Below are 27,778 nucleotides of genomic sequence, written 5' to 3' on the forward strand. Positions count from 1 at the left end.
TTTTGGGGGAAAACATTGGTTACGGTTGAATAGTCAGTTTATCTTAGGAAGGTTCCTAACGGAGCAAAATGACCCGAAGTCCCTCAGTGGCCGCCATGATGAGAGCCGTTTGAATTCTCTAGATGATAGGAAAGGAGCTCTGAAACTTCCTTTATAAACTCCTTTGTCTTAGGAAACACTGGACCTTCCTTTAGGAAAGGAAAGGAGAAATTGCTGTCCCACAATGCCTTGCAGCCGCAACATTTGCCATGACACAACATTCAGCCGTTCACAGAAACAGCCGATCGTGACGGAGAAATGCGTTTCATGAAAGTGACGGTGCTTAATAAGCAGTTTAAAACTTATACAACAACTCGCTGGAGTGCTTTGAACGTTCAGCTCTGTATTAATCAAAAGGAGAAATATGAACTACTTTCAGTAGTCCGCTTTATAGAAGCTGTAGTTCCCCACAGCAGACGCACATTAATAACGTCCGCTGGCGCATTTCACGCAAAGGTCAAGGAATAGTAGATAGGGGAAGACAGGAGAAGACGATAGAAGCTGATTTTTTGACAATTCGACCGTGCCCTTTCACTGTCATTTGGCGGTCAATACAGATTCTGAATTTTTTGAAAATGACATTAAAAAAATCAAGATAACCGCATTTTTTTATTTACAAGAAGCCCAATTATGATGTTCAGACAGGCAAACTATTAAAAAATGTCAATGGAGATCGATGATCTGTGTCGATTTATAGTGTAACTTAAATCAATAGGGAAATGATGTCCGGTCAGTCTGTTGGAGGATGAGTATCAGGCAGCAGGCTGACACTGAAACTGAGATTTCTTTCCCTCCTTTTTTCTGGAGAGGAAGTAAAGAAAACAGAACTCTGGATTTAATTGTTGTTTGAGGTGCAATATATGACTCAGCAGCTTAAAGAAGTGAACAAACTATTATTTTCCTCTTCACTCTGATGCATTATTTCCCCCTGAAAGTGGGCGGGGCCATAATTTCGTAGTTCCCTATTGATTTAAATTAAACTATAAATCGACACAGATCATCGATCTTTGAATGGAAACCGCTGACGGATGACCAGGAAACACTGATATATTTGACGGCTGTTGCTGGACCCTGATGTTTTTTCATCTCTTGATGACATAATCAATTTGAGGCTTTACTTTAAGATTAACATTAGTCTAAAATTCAGTGCATGCAGTATCAGAAGTCTCACCGCGCAGCAGCCTGTAGGTGTTAGCGTCCTCCGTCAGCACCGCGGTGTCCGTCAGCAGGATGTCCAGGTTGTCAGTCTTCTTGTAGGTCTGCAGAGTCTGAACGATCCGCTCAAAGTTGCACTGGCTCAGAGATTTCTTCATCTCTGCCAGGAAACCCTTCACCCTGCTGGAGGTTCCTTCCCCAGAGACTACCTCCAACACCTGCGACTTCTTCTGCAAGAGGGAGAGAAACACACTGTTCACATCTGCAATGTACACCCAAAATCTCTTTTAATATATTAATACAAATCGGGCAAAATATCCCTGCAGCATATTTAATATGAGCTTATGACAAAATAACAGCCACCACGCATGTGGCTACCACGTACAATAAAAGATCATTTTAGGTTAAATACACTTAAACTGAACTTCAAAAGAATAATATAGAATTCATAATTTTAAATTCAGTGTCAGCTAGTCATTATTGCATCAGGTTTTCCAATGTACAATAAATGTATGAAGAGTGAATAGCATGCAAGCTGTCGTTCAATGCTCTTTGGGAGACAGGTGAAGTTCAGACTGGCCGGGCACAGACGTCTTCATTTGAAAGGCGGCGCACCTTTTTGGGCACTCCGGACACCTGTCCTGTTGGTTGAGGATAAACTTAATGTGACTCCCCCAAACACACACTCATTTCCCTTCTCAGAGAGAAGTGTTCTGAAAGAGAAGCCCCACAGTGACCGTCAGTGGAGCGCTGTCGGCTGGAGTTTGATGCGGGTCTATTTTCCATATCGGTCAGATTGTCACCCTCTGGTTTATTAAGTATGCTCTGTCAGTGTTGATATAAGTAATATTCACACTTTTATTGTAAAATACAATTTTTAAAATAAAGTTTATAACGCCTGGTTTACAGAAGGCGCACCGCAGCTAGCTGATCTTCTCAGATTGTCCTGCTTTGGAATCAGCACTACATGTCATGGGTGATAAAATGTCAAAAATAAATAATAACATATAAATACCATGTTTCAGCGGTGAAGCACAAAAATGCCCTTTAACTACCCTTGTTGCACCCAATAGAATGGTTATACAGCCACGGGAAAAAATAAAGAGACCACTTCAGCATTATCATTTATAGATATATGTTTGAGTTAAATTATTCTTTTTTTTGTATTGTATTCTAGAAACTACTGCCTTTTTTCTCTGTGTTGGAGTTCAACAGACACTGGAATGGCTGCCATACATGTAGAGATAAAGATTTAAGAAACGTTTGGAGCGGTCTGTTCATTTTTTCCGGGCTAGATGGCGTAATGGGGCAACAAAATATATAACTGATCTTCACAGGTGAAATTGATTGTGACACCGAGAACAATAGTTTTTTGACCATGTCTGTGACATGCGCTGTTTTCCTCTGAAAATAAATGATATTGAAAGCTAAAAACCTCGTTGTGAATAGATGTTACACGCGTTCAATTAGCTAACCCAGTTAATCAATCCCAGGGAGATATTGAGTGATCACACCCTTGTCTAAAACAGACGGGTGTAGCAGTAACTTCCTCCGTGCAGTCTGTGTGACTGGTACATGGTTGTGTATTGGGTGTGGCCCTACATATCCAACACAGATCATGATGAGTGGTGTGATGCATGGAGAAAGAGGAGGAAATGGAACGGCACCTGAAACCGATGCCTTTGAAATGTACTCCACCTGTTGCTGGACCAGTTTGATTTTACGCTTTCCTCCCCGCATTTCATTGTCCATCCTCTTGTCACACTGCAGAGACAGTGTGGACAAATGGTTTGCCTTTAGAGGGAAAAAGATTATTTCAACAAGTGAGCATATTCCTCATGGAGAAATGTTTCATTGCAGATCACACGTCACGGAGCACCATGCTGACCCACTTCACACACGGGCTATTACAGTAGAATGGTATAAAGTACTTTGCTAAATGACTCACTGCTGAAAACAATTAAGTTACCCTACTAGTAACATTACTTTTTCTACTCTGTAAGATCACCTGAGATGCACCATACATCTAAAGACAAATAACAACATGAAGTTAAACCTCATTTATCCCAGGTCAGCACCAACCCTTAATCTAATCAGTTCTGCACACAGACCTCTGCTCCTGCTCTCTGAACATCATGTGTTCTGTAGCTCAGGTTACATCACCTTCTCCTCTCCCACAGTAGCATCCTCGTCCTCTCCACTGTGGTGGTCCCCCCGCTCCAGAGCATCCAGCAGGTTGGCGGGCTTCCTCTGACTCTCCTGCAGCTCACACTCATACTCCACACAGATCCTGGCCATCCCAGAGGCTCCAGACTGGTCATCTGATCAGAGAGCAGAGGAGCATTGGGTCCGTGAAAGATGTAGCCTTCCTCTGAGGGTTTCAGGCAGCTATGCCCTTATCTCTGTACTCACTCAGTCGCCTCCTCTTCAGGCTGGGGAGGTGGGCGTCCAGCATCTTGGCCTTCTGGGTCATGGAGCTTTGGGATGGTGAGCAGGAAGTGGCGCAGGAGGACGGAAGGTCTGATGAACACACTGCCTCACAGCTCTCTGCGGCACCCTTCTTCTCTGCCACAGGCCTCTGGCACAACACAGACCGTCAGTACAAGCTGACAAACTAAAGTGGACTCAACTCAATACGCACAGTGGCAGAAGGGAGGAGTCTATTTACAGCCACGACTGCTCTCCCCATGTGAATCTGTGGGTCAGTATGTTTTTGTGTGACACATCTTGGAGTGTGACAGCTTTGCAAACATACAAGACGCAGTCACACAACTTTACAGGTGTATTATTGAGACCCAAAGGAAGGTAGAGTTGAAAGATGAGCAAAGAACGAGCTGGGGGGGTGGGCATGTTTGTGTGCGTTTATGTCTCTGAACAGAATTTGTAAGAGCAAAGGAGCCATAATTGTGCAAGTTCTTTAAACTTTACAACTATACAAAACTACATCTCCACCTGCTGCTCCACCCTCTCTTTCCCTCTCAGAAGTTTGTTGATATTTTGTGCATCCAAATTGAAATCCATTCTTCTCCTACTAGTATGATGTCACTGGTTGTAATAATAATGTAGTCCATTAAGCTTCAGTCAATACTTCTCGGTCTGTGTGTTAAATGCTGTTTTCCATACACTGTTGAGCTACTTTAAATACTGTAGTCTCCTGTTGCAGTGGTTTATAATCCATCAAAAGAAAAATGCCGCGGGAGCTAATGGATTTTCACTGTGGTCGCTATAGCAACAGAATTTAAAGAGCTGCAGTAGTAAGACGTGACTCTTTTCCTGCAGCAGGACCGGAGAGAGGGACACGAGCTGGACATGGATTTGAGGATTTTTCTGACTACATCCTGATTTCTGGATACGTACTTTGCCTTCATTTGTTCTGAATATATATTTCAAAGTACATATTGTTTCTGAGCTACAGTGTACTGCAGTCCCATCACAAAGCTTTTAAAATCAAGAGCAACAAACAGTCAATGCAATGGTAGCATTCTTGTTAACTGAGGACTGAGAGACCTACCAGTTTCTGGGCCACCCTGAAGAACTGGGACAGGTCTCGGATCACATTCCCAAAGCTGCTGTACAGACGCACATAAGGCCGGACCCAGGATGGAAGCTGGGCCCTGGCATTAGAGTTTTTAAACCTGTGGGGAGAGTCAAGTTATCCTGTATCATGTTCTTCACACCAAACCTGGGGTTAGTTACAATCCAGCTATAGGATTTCTACTAAATGTCTCTGGGAGGTGTCCAAACCAGGATTGTGAAAGTGAAGCAGCTGAATAGAAGTCAGCGATGATTTATTTCAGTGTTTACACCTCTGTCATGAACCAAGAGCGTCACAGTTATGGGGTTTGTCTGTTTACTGGAAGGCCAACAGGCACCCTGCTTCTCATTCAAAGTGAGTGTAGGACTGTGGGTTGGATAGGTGACATGGTTATGGGCTGCACTCATAGTGAGTATAATCACCTGATCATCTGTGTGGAAGAGAGGATCCCTGTATTTTAGTTTAGTTTTGTAACCTTGTCATAGCTGTATTATTCAGATTATTTGTTTATGCACGTTATATGAAGTTGATCATTTTCAATAAATCAAGATTTTGTTCAACGCGTTTTTGGGGCTCAGGATATGTTTTTGATTGCTTTATAATTCAATATATATCCAATAGAAGTGGTCTATACAGACTAGAATGGACGGCGATTTTAAGGCACATTTCCATATATTACATCTTAGTAATTTTATTTATATAATTGATTGATTTTGGGATTTATTTACCTAACTAATTAATTCATGTATATCTGTGTTTGGGATAAGTGGAAAAAAAGGGTACATATTGGTATCATGCTCCTTCTTGATTGTGTTTCCCTTTGAAAATTCAATAAATATATTTATAAAAATATATTTATATATACAATAACTAGACAGTGTCTGCCATGCCAAATATCCAAAAAGAATGTTGATCAAAATATCAGGTCAGGAAATTGATGATCCTATGCTCCCCCCAATAATACTGGCTATATAAATAACATTTGGTTCTTTTATGTTGCTTCAGAATAAGAATAAGAATTCCTTTATTCATCCCACATAGGGGACATTTACATTGTTACAGCAACAGTGAAGATAGACACAACAAATAAAACACTATTAGATAAAGGGCATGCACCTAAAATAAAATAAAAAGTTATTCCAAGAAAATAAAATCTAATGACATATTGCCCACCAGTGGTGTCGTAGTGATTATTCCATTATTGCAAATTATGTGCTTATTTTTGGCAGAATCTGTTGACCCTTTGTTTGGGTCCGACCAACAGCGCACAACCAAAAGCTGTAGTGTGCTCTGCGTGGAACAGGGAGCAGGAAACCCTCACAACTGAGAGTGGGAACTAGTGAATGTTTGGCATTTTTACTTAAAGATTTCTTGATTTTCAGATGTATTTTCTTTTGAACGATCAACTAACTTCATGTTTCAGGTCTTTGAATCTGCTGAGTGAGTGTGCATGATGTCTGACCTCTGATCACACAGCAGGATGGCTCCGTAGTCCTCCTTGTGGCGAATGACTCTGCCGATGGCCTGGTTCACAGCTCTGAAAGCCTGCTGGCTGTACCACTCCTGCCCAGACAGGTACTGTGACAAACACACATACAGTAAGATTGAGGCACTACAACAACATGAAGCCTCTTCACTGAAACTCACCTTCATCCCAGGAGCTTTCTTCCGACACATCTCATCCAGGAACTGCATCTTCAGGACGACTCGAGGGTCCATCCTCGGGGGGAAAGGAAGGCCAGTGATGATCACACCCCGACCAAAGGTGTCTGCAAAGTCCAGACCCTCACTCGCCTGTCACAGGAAAACATTTACAGACATGGTCTGAGTAGGGTGACCTCCAGTCCTACACAGCAGTTTGTCATTTGTCCACACATATTGAGACAATGTCCCTCATTTGATTGACAGTTGCCCTTCTAAAACTTTTATAAGTCTCATAGCCAGCACTGTGAACACAGAAATGTTGTTGTAAATATTGTCAACATAAACTAAAATGCTAATTATAGCATAATATCCAAAATGATGCTTATTGTGCAAATAGCCCGACATATGCAAGTTAGCATCTAGCAGTTTCTATGCGCTGGGACCCCTATTATACATTTCTAACATCAAACTTTGTGGTACTCAACATTTCAGGGCTCACAACAGGACTCTATGAGCTGGCAAACAGAAAACTTATCCAGTGAAGCAGGAGAGGGCTATCCCCATTAGCTGTGATGACTGTCAATCAACAAAGCTTGGAAATGGAGGTGGAGGGCGACTCCCAGAGAGGTTTAATGACGTTTTGTGTCAATCACACGTGCAGCTGAATACCATAGGCTATGGTTACGATATACAAGTACCCATTATACATCTAAAGGCAATAAACACTGTACTTATGAATAATGTCCATTTATCTGAATGCTCTGTATGACCTTTAGAAGACTAAAACTGTATTTTTCAAATCCTTTCAGAACTTTTCCAGCTCTCAGCGGCCTCACCTTCCCTCGACACACAGCGAAAAAGCTTCCCCCTTTGGATGATGGATCATTGACTTTGTTGTAATATCCTTCAATAACCTGAGAACAGAAGGAGAGAAGAGATGAGCGCTCACACTGTCAGACCTTTAATCACAGCAGGACCAGCCCAGGAGAAGTTGCTGCTCCTTCCAGGTCTCTCTGAGGAACCCTAGGAACACTCCAGAGAGAATTTCTGCTTCTGGATGTTTAATGAAAGCACACTCACCTCATTAAAGGTGCCCTTTCCTTTAGGTTCAACAAACATGGGCTTTACAGTCTCAATGCGATCTGCATGTCCGTTAGCCTGGAGGGGGGTGGGTGGGGTGGGGGGGGAACAATACTGAACATGATCTTACAAGGCAACACTAATTTCTGCTCTAAGAATTAAATCAACATCAAGATAACAGTGAGAGGAGTGTTCTGACATACTCTCCAGGAGTCCAGGGTCTTTTCCATCACAGAGAAGGAGGGAAAGAACACCAGCAGGCCATGAGGAACCACCCGGCTCAGGTTAGCTGAGGAGAGAACACATTTGAGGATGACGAATCCCATACTACAGGCACAGGTAAAAATGATGGGATTGGTATTACTAATTATAAAATAATATGTACTATTTAGTGATATGCAAACACTGATGGTGCTAAATAAATGTTGCCTATATTGCTTTATCTTACCAACTGTTCTCCCCAAAGATGACATGTTTTCAGGAACAAATCTGTCATGGAATAAAAGAGAACTCATTTAATTTAGGTCACATTGTCACAACAAGAAGTAGAGTAAAATTAGTCACAGGAGTTAAAAACTTAAAATAAAAACTGGATTTTCTGTCACAGATACAAAGCTTTATTTTCATATACAGGCGTGTAAAAAATGAAGAGACCACTCCAATTTTTTCTTAAATCTTTATCTCTACATGTATGGCAGCCATTCCAGTGTCTGTTGAATTCCAACACAGAGAAAAATTGTCAGGAGTTTATAGAATACAATAAAAAAAATTAAAAAAAAAATTTAATTTAAAAGAGGTCTATAAAAATAAAACAACGGAAACTGATAATGCTGAAGTGGTCTCTTAATTTTTTCCGGGGCAGTATATATATATTTATATATATTAAAAAATATATAAATGTATATATATATATATATATATATAAATAAATATATATATAGAGTAGAAGAGAATAGTGCAGATTTTGTTGCAGACCAATGTGCAAGTCATGCAGATGAAGTGAACTATTTAAATGTGAGGAAAATAAATAATGACAATAAGCGAAACTATACAGAGAATGTTGTTAGTGACCAAGTCAATGCAGGAGTCTATATACATGTAAATAGAATAAGATATACAAGAACAGAACGTACATTTAAATAATGTAGCGAGTTAAAATGAAATACAGTTTATTGCAGACATGAGATATGGTCGGCGTATGAAGAGATGGGTTATGTTAGGTAATAGTTACGTAATAAAGGTTTAGAATGGGAAAAAAAGGGAAGAAATGTGTATGGTGGACTTGTATTGTAATAAATATCAAACTTTAAAATGACTTGTGCCCAATAAATTAGGATCTTGTGCACTATGCGACTTCACTTGTACCTGAGCAGACAAACACAGATTCTGCAGCTGTGCTTGTTGATGGGACTAAAAGTGTGAGGCTTATCTGTAGAACAGAATACGAACCTTCTGGCAAACGCTGAACTCAGCTGCTCTCCATCCGGCCCGCGCTCGATAATGCTGACAAAGATCTGGTCCCGCTCGATCACATGACTGTTCTCCAGACTCACCGGGAACTTTCTACACCACCAAGAACCAAACACTTAGGGATCAAGACCAGTGTATACCTGTAAATTAAACCCCTCCACCCTGGACACAAACTGTTGACCCCGCTCGCCTCTGGCAGGAGGCTGCGCTCCACCCGGACCAGAACCTCCCTCCACCTGAACAGCTTCTTCCCCTCTGCTACCGGCCTCATCAACAAGGCCCGGGACCCCCACTGACAGTGTCCCTTTATCCCCCCCACAAACATGATGCACCTCATGTGAACAACATCTTGTTCTTTTCTCTTTCTGAATCCTGTGAGCCGTGTTCATGCTCAGCTCTGAGTGCATGTCTGCACAGCCCTCCACTTAAAAATACAACCCACTCAGTCTGCCATATATTGCAGATTTTTATGTCCTGAGTGTTTATGTTTTTTTTTGTTTGTCGTTTATGTTTTTGACCTACCCTTACAACTTATTTTCTTAGATTGTTTATGTTTGAACCACGGACACCAAATCAAATTACTTTTATGTGAAACGTATCTGGCAATTAACTGGATTCTGATTTTTCAATTTGGGATTAATAAAGTATATATTTCCTTTTACCTGATGATAACATCAACAAAACATATCTAGGGTTTGATTTAAAGTGCTGGAGAGAAACTTCCGTGATTACTTTTATTTAAGGCGTTTCGATTTATAATAAATAAAATACAATAATTATCCAAAATACGGAAGTACCTTGTTAATGCGACCTCGAAAGTCAGTGGTAGGGCCCATCATGCACCACTGTGGGTAAAATGCCAAGGTGGGAAAAGTACATTTACTCAACTTACCATTTTGAGGTACTTAAGGTTCTTAAATTGAGTATTTCCAGCTAGTGCCACTTTATGCTAGGGCTGAACGATTTTGGAAAATAATGTAATTGCGATTTTTTTCCTCAATATTGCGATTTAATATGCGATTATTTTTTCAAGGTCCTCTTCTCATGTATTTTTCAACAAACACAAGCAATAAATCAATCGTGATTACAATCGTGAACCTCGTGAGGTAGCAACAGTAGCGAGGCACGTTCTGCACAATACCTGACGTTGCGCAGCATCTTCCTTTTTAAAGCCAAAATAATTCCACACAACTGACGTGCCGCCCCTCTTTGGTACCAAACTTCCAGCCGTGCACTCTTCTGACGAGCCAGAGGTCATTGTGGGCTGCGATTCTTCGCCTTTGCGGTTGGAAAATCTTGTTTTGTCATATCGCGATATTATCGCAAATGCAATTAATCGTTCAACCCTACTTTATGCATCTACACATTTAAAAAGGAGCAAATGTAGTTTTACTCTGGTCACAGAAGAGTCAAATTATTTAAATACTTAGAAAGTCCATCAGAACTTTATTTGTCCACCACAGTAAAATGCTACTTGATGCAACAATATTATCTGGAAATGTCACATATATAAATGTAATAATAAACACACTAAAATATTTTTCTGCCCAAAGATTACTCATACTTTCTATACATTAATTACATTTAGCTGATAATATCGGGGGCGGCAGTGGTTCAGTCTGTAGGGACTTGGACTCTGGACCGAACGGTCGCCGGTTCCCAATCGGACCAATAAATAGGGAGTGTGGACTGGTACTGGTGAGGAGCCAGTTCACCTCCTGGGCCACGGCCAAGGTGCCCTTGAGCAAGGCACCGAACCCCCAACTGCTCCCTGGCGCCAGCTAGACGGGCTGCTTCCCCGCTCTGGATCCTCTCAAAAGGCATGTGCGCATCTAACTGTGTGTGTATTGTATGTAACTGTACTGTATGTAACTTGGCAACTGCATGTGCATGTATAGAAAACAGAGTGGAAAACTGAATTCCTCTTATGGGGATCCATGAAGGTCCATCTTAATCTTAATACCTTTTTTTAAGTAAGATTTTAAATGCAGGACTTTCACTGGTATCTAAGTATTTTGACAATAATGTGCTGGTACTTTTACTCAAGTGAAGCATCTGGATACTTTGAGGAGCAACAGGTACTTACATCCTCATCTCAGAGGTGAAGGAGGACAGGGGGGAGAGGGTGCCGCTGGTCAGAATGATGCAGCGGACTCCTTGATCCACCAGGCTCTGCATGCTGAAGCCCGGAGAGAAGCACCAGTAACTCAAGATGTTGCCTACAAGGCGCAGAGAAACACCTTTATTAGACATTTACACAGAGGATCGGCAGATAATCGAGCAACAGACAAACGATACATAATTACATAATTCCATGGCAATTATTGAGGGTGTTTTATTACCTTGTTTCTTTGAAATTTTGAATTAATAATTTGATTATTTTTAGCTAAATATGTCATACACAAATGTGGCTTTCTCAAAATGTCCCCAGTATGTACAGTGGGGCAAAAAAGTATTTAGTCAGCCACCAATTGTGCAAGTTCTCCAGGAAATCACATTGTAGGATTTTTAATGAATTAATTGGTAAATTCCTCGGTAAAATAAGTATTTGGTCACCTACAAACAAGCAAGATTTCTGGCTCTCACAGACCTGTAACTTCTTCTTTAAGAGGCTCCTCTGTCCTCCACTCGTTACCTGTATTAATGGCACCTTTTTGAACTCGTTATCAGTATAAAAGATACCTGTCCACAACCTCAAACAGTCATACTCCAAACTCCACTATGGCCAAGACCAAAGAGCTGTCAAAAGAGACCAGAGACTAAATTGTAGACCTGCACCAGGCTGGGAAAACTGAATCTGCAATAGGTAAGCAGCTTGGTGTGAAGAAATCACCTGTGGGAGCAATTATTAGAAAATGGAAGACATACAAGACCACTGCTAATCTCCCTCCATCTGGGGCTCCACGCAAGATCTCACCCCGTGGGGTCAAAATGATCACAAGAACGGTGAGCAAAAATCCCAGAACCACACGGGGGGACCTAGTGAATGACCTGCAGAGAGCTGGGACCAAAGTAACAGAGGCTACCATCAGTAACACACTACGCCGCCAGGGACTTAAATCCTGCAGTTCCAGACGTGTCCCCCTGCTTAAGCCAGTACATGTCCAGGCCCGTCTGAAGTTTGCTAGAGGGCATTTGGATGATCCAGAAGAGGATTGGGAGAATGTCATATGGTCAGATGAAACCAAAATAGAACTTTTTGGTAAAAACTCAACTCGTGGTGTTTGGAGGAGAAAGAATGCAGAGTTGCATCCAAAGAACACCATACCTACTGTGAAGCATGGGGGTGGACACATCATGCTTTGGCGCTGTTTTTCTGCAAAGGGACCAGGACGACTGATCCGTGTAAAGGAAAGAATGAATGGGGCCATGTATCGTGAGATTTTGAGTGAAAACCTCCTTCCATCAGCAAGGGAACTGAAGATGAAGCGTGGCTGGGTCTTTCAGCATGACAATGATCCCAAACACACCGCCAGGGCAACGAAGGAGTGGCCTGGAGTGGCCCTAAGAAGCATTTCAAGGTCCTGGAGTGGCCTAGCCAGTCTCCAGATCTCAACCCCATAGAAAATCTTTGGAGGGAGTTGAAAGTCCGTGTTGCCCAGCGACAGCCCCAAAACATCACTGCTTTAGAGGAGATCTGCATGGAGGAATGGGCCAAAATACCAGCAATAGTGTGTGAAAACCTTGTGAAGACTTACAGAAAACGTTTGACCTCTGTCATTGCCAACAAAGGGTATATAACAAAGTATTGAGATGAACTTTTGTTATTGACCAAATACTTATTTTCCACAATAATTTGAAATAAATTCTTTAAAAATCCTACAATGTGATTTTCTGGATTTATTTTCCTCATTCTGTCTCTCATAGTTGAAGTATACCTATGATGAAAATTACAGGCCTCTCTCATCTTTTTAAATGGGAGAACTTGCACAATTGGTGGCTGACTAAATACTTTTTTGCCCCACTGTATGTATGCTTTTTTTTAATGACATGAAATACAACATTTTTATTAAACTGTGCAAAAGTAAAAAAGCCGAACAATTTACACAAATATAAACACCTTCATTCCTGAAGGACCACTTAATGTAATGAACACTGTTGTTTATGATGTACTGGAATTGTTGTTCAATAAAAGATGAAAAAACCAACAACCTTGTTTCTTGGATGATGCAGATGAGGCCCAGATGTCCGCGCTCTGGTTTTTCTTCTGATGGCTGGTGTCTCGATGGATATGAACCTGAGCCAAACACACAGATATGAGGGCGGACATCACTGTGTATAACTAACACATGTGAGGGGATCCTTCGGATGAACGTCCTCACCTTAAAATGAGCCGTGTTGGTCTCCATCTTCAGCTGTCTTTCTGTTTCTGATGGTTCCCCACAGAACACCAGCTACAAGAGAGGAATACACAGTTGCTGCTGCAGTAAAGTAATCCTGTGTTCCATCTCTTTGGTACGATTATTTTAGTGAATTATGCAACAACAACAAAAAATCGCGAAAAAATCCAACGTAATCTGATCACGTGATAAATGTGTACAGAGTCCAGCTTAAGTGCAGCTCTTCCCAGAGTCAACCACAATACAAAACCTGACAATCTCGTTATGGTGACAACACTACAGGAAGCTCAAAATGGACGAACAAAATCCCCCCTTTAACCACAAACTGTCCCATGTTTCTTTGTGTCCAGATCAGACAGAGACATGCTTGTCAGTGAGCCTCAGAATTGTTGAAACACTAAGTTGAATTTCCTGTGGTTTAAGTATTTATGCTAAGCTAGGCTAACCTCATCTTAACTCAATTTTTCACACAGACATGAGACTGATACATCTAAACATCTCCCTCTGATTCTAGAAACGTTTACTTTAACTTCCCCATGTAGCTCACCTGTATGATATTAGTCAGCTGCTGCAGTCCACTTGTGTTCACAAACACCCCTGGCTCTGAGGAGAAAAGACAACCCTTTGTTCGTGATATAATTGAATACACATTTCATTTAGCCTCGTCACAGAAACAGGGAGTGTGATATATAGATATATATAGATATACAGCTGAAGGTCTATTCAATTCCTACTTCTGTGTGAATGGGAATGAAACATCTTCAAAATGGAACGCAACAAGTTTCATGTGTTCAACAATAGTAAGCGATGAAGCCATACTGACGTCCTGCTAGGTATCCAGTGATCTGCTCCAGGGCTTCCTGCACAGCCGTCTTGGTGCCGTAGGTCAGGTGGGCTCTCTCCAGCAGCTCATAGATGAAGCTGAGACAGAGGACACTTCATTCAAATCCAGATTCCACTCAGACTAGTCAAAAGGAAGACATCGACAGGAGTCTCTTTGCAACGATCGGTTTTTGTTGATTGTGATTCCATCGACAGGAGTTAACCTCGAGGTTTGATGAACTGCAGCTGCTCCCTGAAGCACCAGGCTCTCCGTGGTGAGGCTAGTTCGAGAACCAGCAGTGTCTCTTGTGTAGAAATATGTCAATATCTCAACCCCCCCACAGAGGAACTTGAGATAACTGAAGCTTTTATACATTTTATTATAGGTGGGAGAAGTACTCAGATCTTGTAAGTACTGCATTCAAAATGTTCCTCAAGTAAAATTACAAAGTATTCTCATCAAAATGTACTTAAAGTAGCGACAGTAAAAGTAGAAGTACTCAGATCTTGTACTTGAGTAAAAGTAGAAGTATTCAGATCTAGTACTTGAGTAAAAGTAGAAGTACTCAGATCTAGTACTTGAGTAAAAGTAGAAGTACTCAGATCTTGAACTTGAGTAAAAGTAGAAGTACTCAGATCTTGTACTTGAGTAAAGTAGAAGTACTCAGGTCTTGTACTTGAGTAAAAGTAGAAGTACTTAGATCTTGTACTTGAGTAAAAGTAGAAGTAGCTGAGTGTAGGAATACTCTAAATGTTCCTCCAGTGAAAGTAGAAAGTACTCTCCTCTAAATGTACTTAAAGTAGCGCCAGTAAAAGTAGTCATTGTTTGATTGGTCCATTTCAGAATAATATCTCTGATATGTTTTATAATGATTGATCATTAAAGGGTTCTCAGAGCTGGTAAAGGTGCAGCTAGTTCTAATGGCTTTGTATACTGCAGGGTAGCTGCTGGATTTACTCATCATTCATCCAGATCTGTAAAGTTACTAAAGGGATTAAATAAATACAGTTGAGTCATTGCAGCAAATACTAAAACCTTTAAGTATTTTGTAATATATTTTAAAGTAAAATAAGACATTCTTTACATTTAAGAAGCTGGAACTGTTACATATTTTGAACAAAAAACAGCAAAATTGCTGCCAGTTGTGCACCCATTAATGGGTTTAGTTACTAAAAAGTAATATTGGATGGTTTCACCTAAATTATTGTATGTATAAAGCACAATTTATAAAGTAACTAGTAATACATCTGTTAAATACATGTAGTGGAGTAGAAGTACACAGTAGCAGAAAATGGTACTTAAGTACAGTACTTGAATTTACTAAGTTACTAAATACCACTGAATTTTATAAACATTTAAAAACAATGAATTCTTTTTCTAGTTAGGAGATTTAAAATATAGCATTTTTAACTTCAGGTCCTATTTGACATCATAACTGAGGACCTGTTAGCAGCCAGCTACACCATGAGGACGGAGAACCTAAGCCGTAAACAACTTTTGTTTTGGAAGAAGGACAACATAGACGGACTGATGCTTACTCTCCTTCACACCTTCACTTACATTCCAGGTTTTGTGATGCCTGTTTCATTTGGAACATCATAGGAATCGATGGCGGTTTCCAGATCCAGCAGTATCTCTGTCGGAGCAGACAGAAGTCGTCAGTAGAAACCCCACAGAGCACTGACGAAGAGCCAAATGCAGTGCATGAGATGATGTGGTAACTTCATTTAACTTACGTTTAATTTTAGCAATGGTGGCTAATTCCAATTTTAAACCTGAAACAAAAAGATATCCCTCTGTGAGAACATATACTGCAGGGATGGATTTGTTAACATATGAATGTGTGCAGCCTCAGTGGGGGGCACAAATGAAACGGACCAGAGTTGAGGGACTCCACATTGAAGTCACTGACAGTGTCTCCATGACTAGCCTCTTTAGCCTGCTCCGCCAGCAGCCGGTCCACAGCAGTAATGGCTGAGGCCACGTCATAAGGTGTCAGGTCAAAGGAAGTAGATTCCTCACACGTCTTCTCCTGCAGACAACACAAACACAATCTGGTGTCCTGTTCTGATCCAGTGACTGGGCTCCAGCAAGACCAGGTTCTTCATGATCCTAGATCAAGTATGCAACACTCAGTCAAATAAAACTAAATGTTCCATCTAGAAGAATGTCTGTGCCGTTATCTGGGGGGGAGGGGGGCTCTGACAGCAGGCTGCACACACACGTCTCACCACGTTGTGAGCTTCATCAAAGATCACCACAGCTCCGTTCAGCTCGATGTTGTGTGCTCTGCGGCTCTGTGGATCAAAGGGAGAGAACACCAGCATCTACAAGGTTTCACTGATTATATTTTGGAGCGGCTACAAAGCAGCAAAGGACAGGATGATTGGATGATAGAAAAGAAGTGCAGAGTTTGGTTTATTCTGCACAACAACATTTCTGTTTGTGTTCATCAGGTACCGTTGTGGTCAAAAGTTAACATAAACTTTTAAAGAACATGTATGTCATGGCAGTCTTGAATTCCCAAAAATGTCTACCACACTTATTTTTCTGTGATAGAGTGATAGGAGTACATACTTCTTTGTTCTTTCATTTATTATGGGTCTTCTGAAAATGTGATCAAATCTGATGGTTCAAAAATATACATACAGCATACAAATATTTGGTTACATGTCCTTTCCAAGAACCAGCACCTTATCGTGGTGGAGAGGTTTGTGTGCCCCGATGAACCTGGGGGCTGTGTTGTCTGGAACCTTGTGTTCCTGGTAGGGTCTCCCATGGCAAATTGGTCTCAGGTAAGGGGCCAGACTAAGATTGGTTCAAAAGACCTCATGAAAAACAAACTTGAAAGCGAGGATACCCGGCCCGGAGGAAGCCCGGGGTCCCCTTCTGGAGCCAGGCCCAGAAGGAGGACTCGTCAGCGAGCGTCTGGTGGCCGGGCTTGCCACGGAGCCCGGCCGGGCACAGCCCGAAAGTCAACATGGGCAACACCTCCGCTTTCCCGTCTCGCGGGCCCACCACCTACGGGAAACAGCGATGGGGTCGGATGCGCTGCCAGAAGGGTAGCAGTGAAAGCAGAGGGTCTCGACGGACCAGACTCAGGCGACAGAAGCTGGCTTTGGGGACGTGGAATGTCACCTCTCTGAGGGGGAAGGAGCCGGAGCTTGTGCGGGAGGTGGAGCGTTACCAGTTGGATCTGGTGGGGCTCACCTCTACGCACAGCATCGGATCTGGAACCTTACTTCTTGATAAGGGTTGGACTCTATTCTTCTCCGGAGTTGCCCAAGGAGTAAGGCGCCGAGCGGGTGTGGGGATACTCACAAGCCCCCGGTTGAGTGCCGCTTTGTTGGAGTTTACCCCAGTGGACGAGAGGGTCGCCTCCCTACGCCTGCGGGTCATGGGGGGGAAAACTCTGACTGTTGTGTGTGCTTATGCACCAAACAGCAGTTCAGAGTATTCGGCCTTCTTGGAGACCCTGAAAGAAGTCCTGTATGGGGCTCCTGAAGGGGACTCTTTAGTCTTGCTGGGAGACTTCAACGCACACGTGGGCAATGATGGAGACACTTGGAGGGGCGTGATTGGGAGGAACGGCCCCCCTGATCTGAACCGGAGTGGTGGTTTGTTACTGGACTTCTATGCTAGTCATGGATTGGCCATAACAAACACCATGTTCGAACATAAGGATGCTCATAAGTGTACGTGGTACGAGAGCACCTTAGGCAGAAGGTCCATGATCGATTTTGTTATCGTATCATCGGACCTGAGGCCGCATGTTTTGGACACTCGGGTGAAGAGAGGGGCGGAGTTGTCAACTGATCACCATCTGGTGGTGAGTTGGGTCGAGTGGCGGGGGAAGCCTCTGGACAAACCTGGTAAGACCAAACGTGTAGTGCGGGTGAACTGGGAACGTCTGGAGTCCCAAGTCCAGGAGGCCTTCAACTCACACCTCCGGCGGAGCTTTTCAGGCATCCCTGTGGAGGCTGGGGACATTGAACCAGAGTGGTTGGTGTTCAAAGCCTCCATTGCCGAAGCTGCGGGGGGGGGAGCGGTGGTCTCAAGGTCTTAGGTGCCTCAAGGGGCGGTCAGGGAAGCCGTCCGACTGAAGAAGGAGGCCTTCCGGGATATGTTATCCCTGGGTACTCCTGACGCAGTTGCAAGGTACCGACGGGCCCGAAGGGCAACAGCCTAAGCCGTGGCCGAGGCAAAGCAGCGGGTGTGGGAGAAGTTTGGAGAAGCCATGGAGAAGGACTTTCGGTCGGCACCAAAGTTGTTCTGGAAAACCGTCCAACACCTCAGGAGGGGGAAGCAGGGAACCATCCAAGCTGTGTACAGTAAGGATGGAACGCTGATGACCTCAACTGATAGGGTGTTAGGGCGGTGGAAGGAACACTTTGAGGAACTCCTGAATCTGACAACTCCGCCCTCTATGTTAGAGGCGGAGCTGGAATATGAAGGGGGATCAATTCCAATATCACGGGGGGAAGTCACTGAGGTAGTTAAACAGCTCAACAGTGGCAAAGCCCAGGGGATGGATGAGATCCGCCCAGAAATGCTGAAGGCTCTGGGTGTTGAGGGACTGTCATGGTTGACACGTATCATCAACATTGCGTGGAAGTCGGAAACAGTACTGAAGGAGTGGCAGACCAGGGTGGTGGTTCCTCTTTTTAAAAAGGGGGATCAGAGGGTTTGTGCCAATTACAGAGGCATCACATTACTCTAAGGTGCTGGAAAGGGGGGTCCCGCCGATTGTTGAACCTCAGATTGAAGAGGAAAAATGCGGTTTTCGTCCTGGTCGTGGAACGACGGACCAGCTTTTCACTCTCGCAAGGATCCTGGAGGGGGCCTGGGAGTACGCTCATCCGGTCTACATGTGCTTTGTGGATTTGGAGAAGGCGTGTGACCGGGTTCCCAGGGAGATACTGTGGGAGGTGCTGCGGGAGTATGGGGTGAGAGGGTCTCTACTCAGGGCCATCCAATCTCTGTACTCAAAGCGAGAGCTGTGTCCAGGTCCTCGATAGCACGTCGGACCGATTTCCAGTGAGGGTTGGCCTCCGCCAGGGCTGCGCTTTGTCACCAATCCTGTTTGTGATATTCATGGACAGGATTTCGAGGCATAGTCGTGGGGGAGGGGGTCTGCAGTTTCGTGGGCTAAGGATTGCACCACTGCTTTTTGCAGATGATGTGGTCCTAATGGCTTCATCGGTCTGTGACCTTCAGCACTCACTGGATTGGTTCGCGGTCGAGTGTGAAGCGGCTGGGATGAGGATCAGCACCTCCAAATCTGAGGCCATGGTTCTCAGCAGGAAACCGATGTACTGTCCACTCCAGGTAGGGAATGAAGCCTTACCCCAAGTGAAGGAGTTCAAGTATCTCGGGGTCTTGTTCTCGAGTGAGGGAACAATGGAGTGTGAGATGGGCCGGAGAATCGGAGCAGCGGGAGCGGTACTGCAGTCGCTTTACCGCACCGTTGTGACGAAAAGAGAGCTGAGCCAGAAGGCAAAGCTCTCTGTCTACCGGGCCATCTTCGTTCCTACCCTCACCTATGGTCATGAAGGATGGGTCATGACCGAAAGAACAAGATTGCGGATACAAGCGGCCTAAATGGGATTTCTCCACATGGTGGCTGGCATCTCCCTTAGGGATAAGGTGAGAAGTTCAGTCATCCGGGAGGGACTCGGAGTAGAACCGCTGCTCCTTCGCGTTGAAAGGAGCCAGTTGAGCTCGTTTGGGCACCTAGTGAGGATGCCACCTGGGCGCCTCCCTAGGGAGGTGTTCCAGGCACGTCCAGCTGGGAAGAGACCGAGGGGTAGACCTAGGACCAGGTGGAGGGATTATATCTCTTCGCTGGCCTGGGAGCGTCTTGGAATCCCCCAGTCAGAGCTGGTTGATGTGGCCAGGGAAAGAGAAGTTTGGGGCTCTCTGCTGGAGCTGTTACCTCCGCGACCCTGACGGAAAAGATGGATGGATGGATGGATGTCCTTTGGCCATTTTCACCTCAATTAGGCGCTTTAGGTAGCCATCCACAAGCTTCTGGTTGAATCTTTGACCCCCCTTTAGACAGAATCTGTGCAGGTCAGCTGAATTTTGTTGGCTCTCTGACATGGACTTGTTTCTTCAGCACTGTCCACATGGGTTTAAGTGAGGACTTTTGGAGGCCATTCTAAAACCGTAAATCTAGCTGATTTAGCCATTCCTTTTTTGACGTGTGTATGGGGTTACTGTCCTGTTTCCTCTCAGTAGCAACTGATAGCTTGCATTTTCTTCCTGACCGCGGCAGTGACACATCTGTGCCATGCACTTTATACTTTATTCTTTACAAGTGGATGTAAACTTTTGACCCCAACTGAATATAAAAAAGAAGTCTCAACGTGGCTCAGGGTTTCTGTTCCATTATCTCAGCCCCTGCTTTCGAAGTGTATAATTACATGAATGCTACAAATTAATCTCTGTCCCTTCAGCTACAGCCCTCTGACGTGTGTTCTGTGAGACGCTCACCTTTGGATCCAGCAGGTAGTTGTATGGCGTGAAAACAATGTCTGCCTGCTGCTTCAGGGACCGGGACAGGTAGTAAGGACAGACCCTGCAAAAAAAAAGTTCTACTTTCAACTGAAATGCACACACACTGCATGTAATACCTAGGACTTCTGTCAACATTACAGCGGACATAATGACTCAACTGAGCTTCTAGAGCAGCATTATCACTGTTAATCCATCCCATTGAAAAAAAAGCAACACATAAATAAATGTGTCTGATTCTCTGATTGATCCCGTCCACCTCTCTCTTACTGCTGACATGATTCACTGACAGGAAGGAGACGCTCTTTATCTAACGTTCCAAATTACGCTAAAGTTTATATATTTAGTCCTTTCATTTTAAGCTTACTCACAACAACTAGCTAGTGGGAATTTTTTTCTGAATCTACTTTTTGGGACATGTATTTCAAGTTATCATTTGGGTTTTTTATTCATCGTTCCCCCCTTCCTCCCCCCCTTTCCCAAAAAAAAAGGGCCCATGGCCCCCTTGAAAAGAAAAAAGGGGGCCCCCCCCCTTCCGGGACAAAAAGTTTTTTTTTTTTCCTTTTGCTTAAATATTCAACACTTTTTGCTATCAGGTTCCTGTCACGGCATTTGGTGTCCGATGGAGTGGAAGTGGGTTTTGGGGGAAAATGTGCGGAAGTTGAGAAGGCTTTTAAATGTTTTGGAGGGGCACATAAAGGGTTGGCAGTAAAGGGCCGGATTAACATAGGGCAACCTGGCCGGAAAGAAAAAAAAAGTGTTTTTTTTTTTCCCACAACCTCACCAAAAAACACGTTTTTAAAGAAACTCACTCTTCATTGCCTTAAAAAAACTTTTTGGCCCAGAGCCTAGGGCTCTCTTTGCCCGGGTTTGGGTTTAGGGTTGGGCCCCCCGAGGACTAACCGGGCCTTTGTTTTACTCTTTTTTGGTGTCACCGCCTGGTTTCTTTCATGTGTTTATATGCCCTTTTTCAGCCACAAACAATGTTTTTTTTACATTCATGCTAAAAAAGGACTAAAGACACTATCCAAGCTGCCATACGGGGAGGCCATCAACTTTTCCCCAAACCATGGTTTGTCCCCTTCTAGAACAATGCAGGGTTCAGTATTCGTCCAAGGACACTAAAGGCTGACTGGAAACGTGGTTAAACACTACCACCCAATAATTAACAACCGCTCTCCCTCTTGAGCCAATAAAAATAAGGCGACATTATGAGAGAGGTTTTTCAAAACAAAAACCCCTTTACCAGTGAATCACCTGCCTCAGAGAAACTTAATAAGTGTATTGTGATAAAATTTGGGCATGAGTTTTCAAACAAGGATTTTCGCAGGGGGAGGGGGAAAATCATATTGAAAAAACCCAAACAGCGGTTGGGTTTTGAACTAAGATAAACTTTTTTTTAAAAAGGGTTTAAATTTTTTTACAGAGATCAAAAAAATTAAAAATTTCTTTTCCAAATTATTTAAGGTTAAAAAAAACAAAACGGATGATAATTAGCATTTTTTCAAAACATTGTTGCGTCCTAAAATCCAAACACAAAAAAAAAACGTGCATCAGGGGTTTTTGATGATCCTTAAAAAGCACACATTCATTAGCAAAAAAAAACCCAAAACCTGGGGAAGCACACCTCTGTTTGTTGCCGAATTTGACCAAGTTTTCCCACATCAGGCGGAATTCACCAGCTCTTTCTCATGCTCTTCTCAAAAGGCAAAGAAAAGGAAAGTAAGACTAAAAAAAAGGGGGGAAAAAGTAGCATTTTGAAATGCTGAACCCCTTTACGGACAGAAGGGGTGCCCTAAGACCAACCCCATGTCATGTATTCGGCCTGAAGTTTCGGGGACTTCTGGGAAACATTTTAAAGAAAATGTCCAAATTTTTTGGCATTTTCTTAAAAAAAACCAAATAACCCTGTTACGGGGGGAAAACCCGGGGGGAAATCAACAACAAAAGGACCCTACCTTTTTCAAAAGACAAAAATAGAAATTTTATTAAAAAAATTTTCAAGGAAAAAAGCTAAAAGATATAACAAAAGAAACCACAAGGGGAAAACCCATAAAATGAAATCCATGGATGAAAAAACACTATTAAAACCAGGTTCATATCTTTGGGAAGAGGGGAAAAGGGGAAAAGTATAAAAACCTTTAAAGAATAAAAGGAACATGAGGTAAGAAAGAAAATTTTAAATTTTCACCTGAGATTTAATTTGTATCCATTATTTTATTTGTTTTATTTTTATTGTTTTTGGATTTGTTAACTTTTATGCTTCTTTAGGTACCTAATGTTTCATTTTGCATGAAATGCTTTGTGAATAATTTTTAAAAATCTAATTAAAAAAGAAACTTTTACGCGGAGAAACTGGAAACCCAAGTAAAAATCCCTTAGTTATTGGTCAACCAATGGTACGTTCCAGAAGCATTGTACCCTCATCACTCCCTTCAATTTCCCAAAATGACCAATCACTTGTTTAAATGTGAGGCTCCTTACCAATTTTTTTTTCCACTTTTAATAAGCCTTTTTGGGCAAAAATACTTTGCCTGTTTAGACCCCACAGTTTTTTGCTGAATGCTTTTTAAAAAAGCTGTGGGGAGCTTCGCGTTTCAAAACTTGCTACATGGGGGGGGAGAGAACTCCATGAAGGGATCGTTTAAACTGTTATATTTTGCATGGGCAAACAAGAAATCTATTTTGGTCAAAAGGAACAGTCAGCAGTCTGGTGAAGCAGTTCATTCACCCCCAAGCGGGGGTTTCGGGGGCCCTGTAGGGGAGGGCTTTCAGACATTTAAGAAGACTAATCTTGGGGTTTGGGAAAGATGAATGTACACGCCGCTCAACCTGGTTTCTTTGGGGGTTCCCGAGTTAGTTTAAAACATAACCTGTACAAAGCCGCAGGACTTCATTTTTTGGTTCATGACTCTACGCAGTAGTCTCTACCAAGTTTGCATATTGCACATCCCCTTTCCCACGTTTTTGTAGTAGACCATGATTTGGGAAATTTTGGCTCCCCCAAATGGACCTGAAAAACAAAGCAAAGCAGGGAACACATGAAATCTGCAAAAGGGGTTTGAGCCATAACCACGCTTTTTAAACCCTAAAGTATTAAACACAACCAAGAGAAAGGGCCCTTTCTCGCTCTTTTTACAGACCAAGCAAGACTTTTTAGATCGTCCTTCTGATTTTATTAGAGACCCAAATTCCCACAAAATTCCCAGCTCTTTGGGGTGTTGAATAACCGAAAGAGGGGAAAAAAAACACAAACCCGGGGGAACTTTGGGGGTTGTGCCTGCATCTTTCAGACACCTCAGCGACCCGCACGACAGCTGCCCCGGCACATTATCCCCAAAGTATTAAAAACATGAGTAATAGTTTTCATACTTAAACAGGTTGCTCTTTTTTTCATATTCGGGTTGATACACAGTTCTCTTTTGACCCCCAGGACACACACCTTGGGCCGAATCGCAGAAAAAACCATAAAAGGGAACATTGATCCAGGGATTTAACAGGAACACACTCTCCCAAAGTTGTTTCTAAAGGGGAGTAACCCACAAAAAGCTTTCCCCACACATTTGGCTTATTCATGCATAAAACAATATATTTTAATTATATAATCGTATAATGAAGGAAATGGAAAGTTTTTCTTGTAGTAGTTTCTTTAACTCCTTTGATACCTGACCGTGAGAGTTGTTTGGGCGTAAAAAATCTTGGGGGAACGGGTATAGGCTAGAAACAATAGAAACACAAAACCATCACATCACATCCCACAGAGTCCTGAGCTGCTTGGAATCCAAGGGGGGGCAAAAGCCCCACCCTTTTTTTAATATAAGATTTTAAAATTTTTAAAAACTAAAGCGGGCCCTTTGGGAAATAGGACTGTCACTTTTTTAAAAAACACCAAAGATTTTTTTTGGCTTAAATTTTCAAAATCGAAAGTGACGAATCCCCGCCTAGGATCAATTTTCAAAAAAAAGGGCCCAAAAACTGCCCTTAAAACTAAAAGGGGCGCAAAAGAACAGGACAATTTCTTTATTTTTATTCGTGAAGTTCTATATAACAAACAGGACTCTCGAAAAAAAATAAGCAGTATGGACGCCAAAAAAATCAAAAGGGAAAAAAATACTGCCTTCGGCGTTTACCATTCAATAAGAAAAAAAAATTTCGCATAGGCGCGATTTTTAAATAGTTTGAAAAAAAAACTTAAAATCACTTGGGAAGCCCAAAAAAACACTATCAGGCGTTTCCCGGGCTATAATTTTGGTGGGAATTTACTTTTTAGCCGTCGAAGCCCACGCACTTTAAATATTTTTTTTTTTGCTTGTTTGTGAGTTTTTGTTAATATAACATATGAAAAAAAAATTTTTTTATTTTGTTTAATTCGTTAAAAAAAAACGTTTTTTGTAAAAGTCTTCCCTCTTTTCGTTTTCGAAAAATTTTTGTCGGTCCAATGATTTACAATCGATCCGAAAATTTAAATGACAGCCCCATTTGGAACTGCAGTCGGTGGGTTTAAAAATAGTCCATGCACGTTTAGGGAGCAGTACAAAAAACTACCAAAAATCAATGTCCCATTTAAATTTTTGGGCCCCCCCCCCCTCGAATTTTTATGGCCCTTAAAAGCGCAAGCGAATTAGGGCTACTACGGCCCAAAGTAATGGCGGTGTGATGTGTTTTGACACAGAGAGGGAATTAGATGTTTCAGAGCAGCTATCGGAGCCACAGAATAAATTAGAGGTTTTTTATAGTTAAAAGCACACACCACCCCCCTTTGGGGAATGAGGCCCCTACCAAAATTTTTAAAAAAATTTTTAGGGTACTTATCCCCCAGGGTCTTTTTTTGAGTCTTTCTACTAACTGCTGCACTTACCTGAGGTCAAAACAAAACCCAAAGACTGGAATTTTTGGCCCCGTGAAACACATCATTTTAGATTAGCGTTTTTGAGATACCCCTTTTTTTGTTTTTAAAATTATTAAAACCCCCCCATTTTTTGTTTAAGTTTTATTTTTTCTCCTTAATCCAAAGGGTTTTAATTTGTATTTTTTTTATAGGTTTGTTGCGACCTCTCCTTATAAAAAGGCCATTTTAAATTTTTATTTTTTCTTTTTTTTGGTTATAATTTATTTATTATAATTTTTTTGTATTTAAACATTTTTCCCCTTATTTTTATTTTTTTTTATTGAAGGACATTTTTTTTGTTAGTATTTTCATTTTCTATCATATGTTTCACATACTTGTCGTTTATTATATTTTTATGTTTTACCTAAAGTGAATTCTTTTATTTTTTTTTTATGATGGCCACCATGTTGTGAAAAAATATGAAAAGTCCTCTACAACTAAAGCGTTTTTTTTTAAATTTTCAGAGAAAGCCTGGCAGTGGAACACTTTATCTGCCGATTGATGGTGCCCCTGATCTAAACGATTGGTGGTCTCCCTCTGTACAGCCCTCCCCCAGGAGGGCAGCGGGGTTTTAGAACTCTCCCTTTCCTTGAGCCCCTCTGGATCTTTCGGGGAGAATGGGGTCCTTGAAGCCTCCCTCCAGGGCCCGGTGGACGAGCAGCACAGGGGGTTTTACCGTACCTGTTGGCCTCCCGAACCCCATTGGCCCTTTTGAGAGAGAGGAAAAAAGGTTTACTGGTTTTTTTCCCCCCAAAAATCTCCCTTAAACAAAGTTACCCAGTCTGAAGTAGGGGGGAGAGGAACACAAACCAAGGGCAAGCAACAATCCATCCACCAGGGCTTTAAAATCTCTAACCTCCTACCATTTTTTAAAGGGGGATTATTTTAGGAGTAAAAACCCTAAATTTTAAAAAAAAACTTTGGGGTAGGGGGTTGGGAGAAGTACTCCCTCTTGATTTATAAAAAGTAAAGTACCAATGGTACTTGAAAAAGTACTCAATCTTTTACTTGAGTACAAGTAAAGTCTAGATTTGACTTGAACAAGTAGAAGTACCGTCTTGTCTTTGGGAAAAGAATATCAATCTTTTACTTTAGTGAAGAGAAGTCCGAGTGTAGGGAAAACTCTGTCACAGTAAAAGTCCTGCATTCAAAATGTTTTCCCCCGTGAAAGTAGAAAGTATTTTCATCAAATTTCTTAAAGTAGGGACAGAAAAAATTGTATTTTTTAATTGGGCCTTTTTTTAAATAATAAGGCACGGCAGAATTCGCACAATAAATACAGGAAAACAGGTGAAACTCTCTCCCTAAGAGGTTTTAAACTTTCAAAATTACCGGACATGAAAGTATGCATGATGGCCTGTCAGCTGAGAAACATCCCATCAGTTTTAGAATTACCTCCTGAAGACACCATCACTTTGCCATGTAGCCTTCTGACATCAATGGGAGGGAAAGGGAAATTCCCTGTCACTTTTTCAGATGGTGAAGTCCTGGTTGCAGCAGCACGAACCTTAGCAGAGGGCCGCATACTCCCCGGGTTTACTTCCAAACACCTTTAAACTGTGTAAAAATTTCAGGGGACCGCTAATTCTACCTGAAACACAAGGGGTATTTGCAACGCAATGAGTTTTTATTGCAATGAGTTGTGGCCAGCGTGCTCCATGGGCCAGATTTCTTTTAATCCATGCGCATGGCCCCTGGCGACGTCCCCTGCTGCGTTTAAAGACTCCGAAAAAACCCAAAATAAAAATTTCACCCATGAACAAACTTCTATACGCCAAAAGTATCACCATGTAGCTCTCAAAAGGCGGAATTTTTGTGAAAAAAAAATTTCATTCATCTGCTTGGTTAAAACTTGATAATGCATCAATTACCCGAATTTTTTCTAAAAGATTGACTCTTTGGGATAATGAAAGTGCCCCCGTTTCTGTTGAAATTTTTGGGCATAAAAGCAAATTGCCCTTAAAAAAAAAGGCAGGGGAATATTTATTTTAAAAAAAGATTTTTTTAAATTAAAAATAATTTTTTAAAGAGAATGATAAAATGTTTTCCATTCAAAAAATTTTGGAAAAAACTACCCAAAGAAGGAAATTGGGGTGAAAACCAAAAAGGGGGGGGGGGAAAAAATCAACCCAAAAACAATTTTTAAAAATCAATATTTTTTAGTTTTTTTAAAACCGACAACCTGCCAAAATTTTTTTTGCCCCAAAGTTGAAAACAGAGGAGATGAAAAAAAAAGGCGGTTCCAAACCAACGGGGTAAACAATTGAAAAGGAAAAAAAATTAAAATG

At 42.1% G+C, this 27,778-nt stretch overlaps 1 protein-coding gene across 1 annotated transcript in view; it reads right to left on the reverse strand.

Moving 5' to 3' along the window:
* LOC134872010 (regulator of telomere elongation helicase 1-like) overlaps positions 1-22,418 on the reverse strand; it is a 32,233-nt gene extending 9,815 nt beyond the window's left edge. Inside the window, 25 exon segments of the mRNA XM_063895073.1 lie at positions 1,211-1,424; positions 2,893-2,988; positions 3,358-3,515; positions 3,607-3,772; positions 4,706-4,829; positions 6,192-6,307; positions 6,377-6,523; positions 7,210-7,287; positions 7,454-7,531; positions 7,657-7,742; positions 7,902-7,942; positions 8,903-9,016; positions 11,010-11,142; positions 13,076-13,160; positions 13,246-13,317; positions 13,811-13,866; positions 14,087-14,184; positions 15,647-15,722; positions 15,823-15,861; positions 15,965-16,118; positions 16,318-16,383; positions 20,582-20,666; positions 22,230-22,272; positions 22,275-22,298; positions 22,409-22,418. Of these exon segments, the coding sequence (XP_063751143.1) occupies positions 1,211-1,424; positions 2,893-2,988; positions 3,358-3,515; positions 3,607-3,772; positions 4,706-4,829; positions 6,192-6,307; positions 6,377-6,523; positions 7,210-7,287; positions 7,454-7,531; positions 7,657-7,742; positions 7,902-7,942; positions 8,903-9,016; positions 11,010-11,142; positions 13,076-13,160; positions 13,246-13,317; positions 13,811-13,866; positions 14,087-14,184; positions 15,647-15,722; positions 15,823-15,861; positions 15,965-16,118; positions 16,318-16,383; positions 20,582-20,666; positions 22,230-22,272; positions 22,275-22,298; positions 22,409-22,418 (2,359 nt within the window).
* Positions 22,419-27,778: the final 5,360 nt, after the last annotated feature.

Source organism: Eleginops maclovinus, chromosome 1 (genome assembly GCF_036324505.1).
Source record: "Eleginops maclovinus isolate JMC-PN-2008 ecotype Puerto Natales chromosome 1, JC_Emac_rtc_rv5, whole genome shotgun sequence".
NCBI classification, from domain to species: Eukaryota; Metazoa; Chordata; class Actinopteri; order Perciformes; family Eleginopidae; genus Eleginops; species Eleginops maclovinus.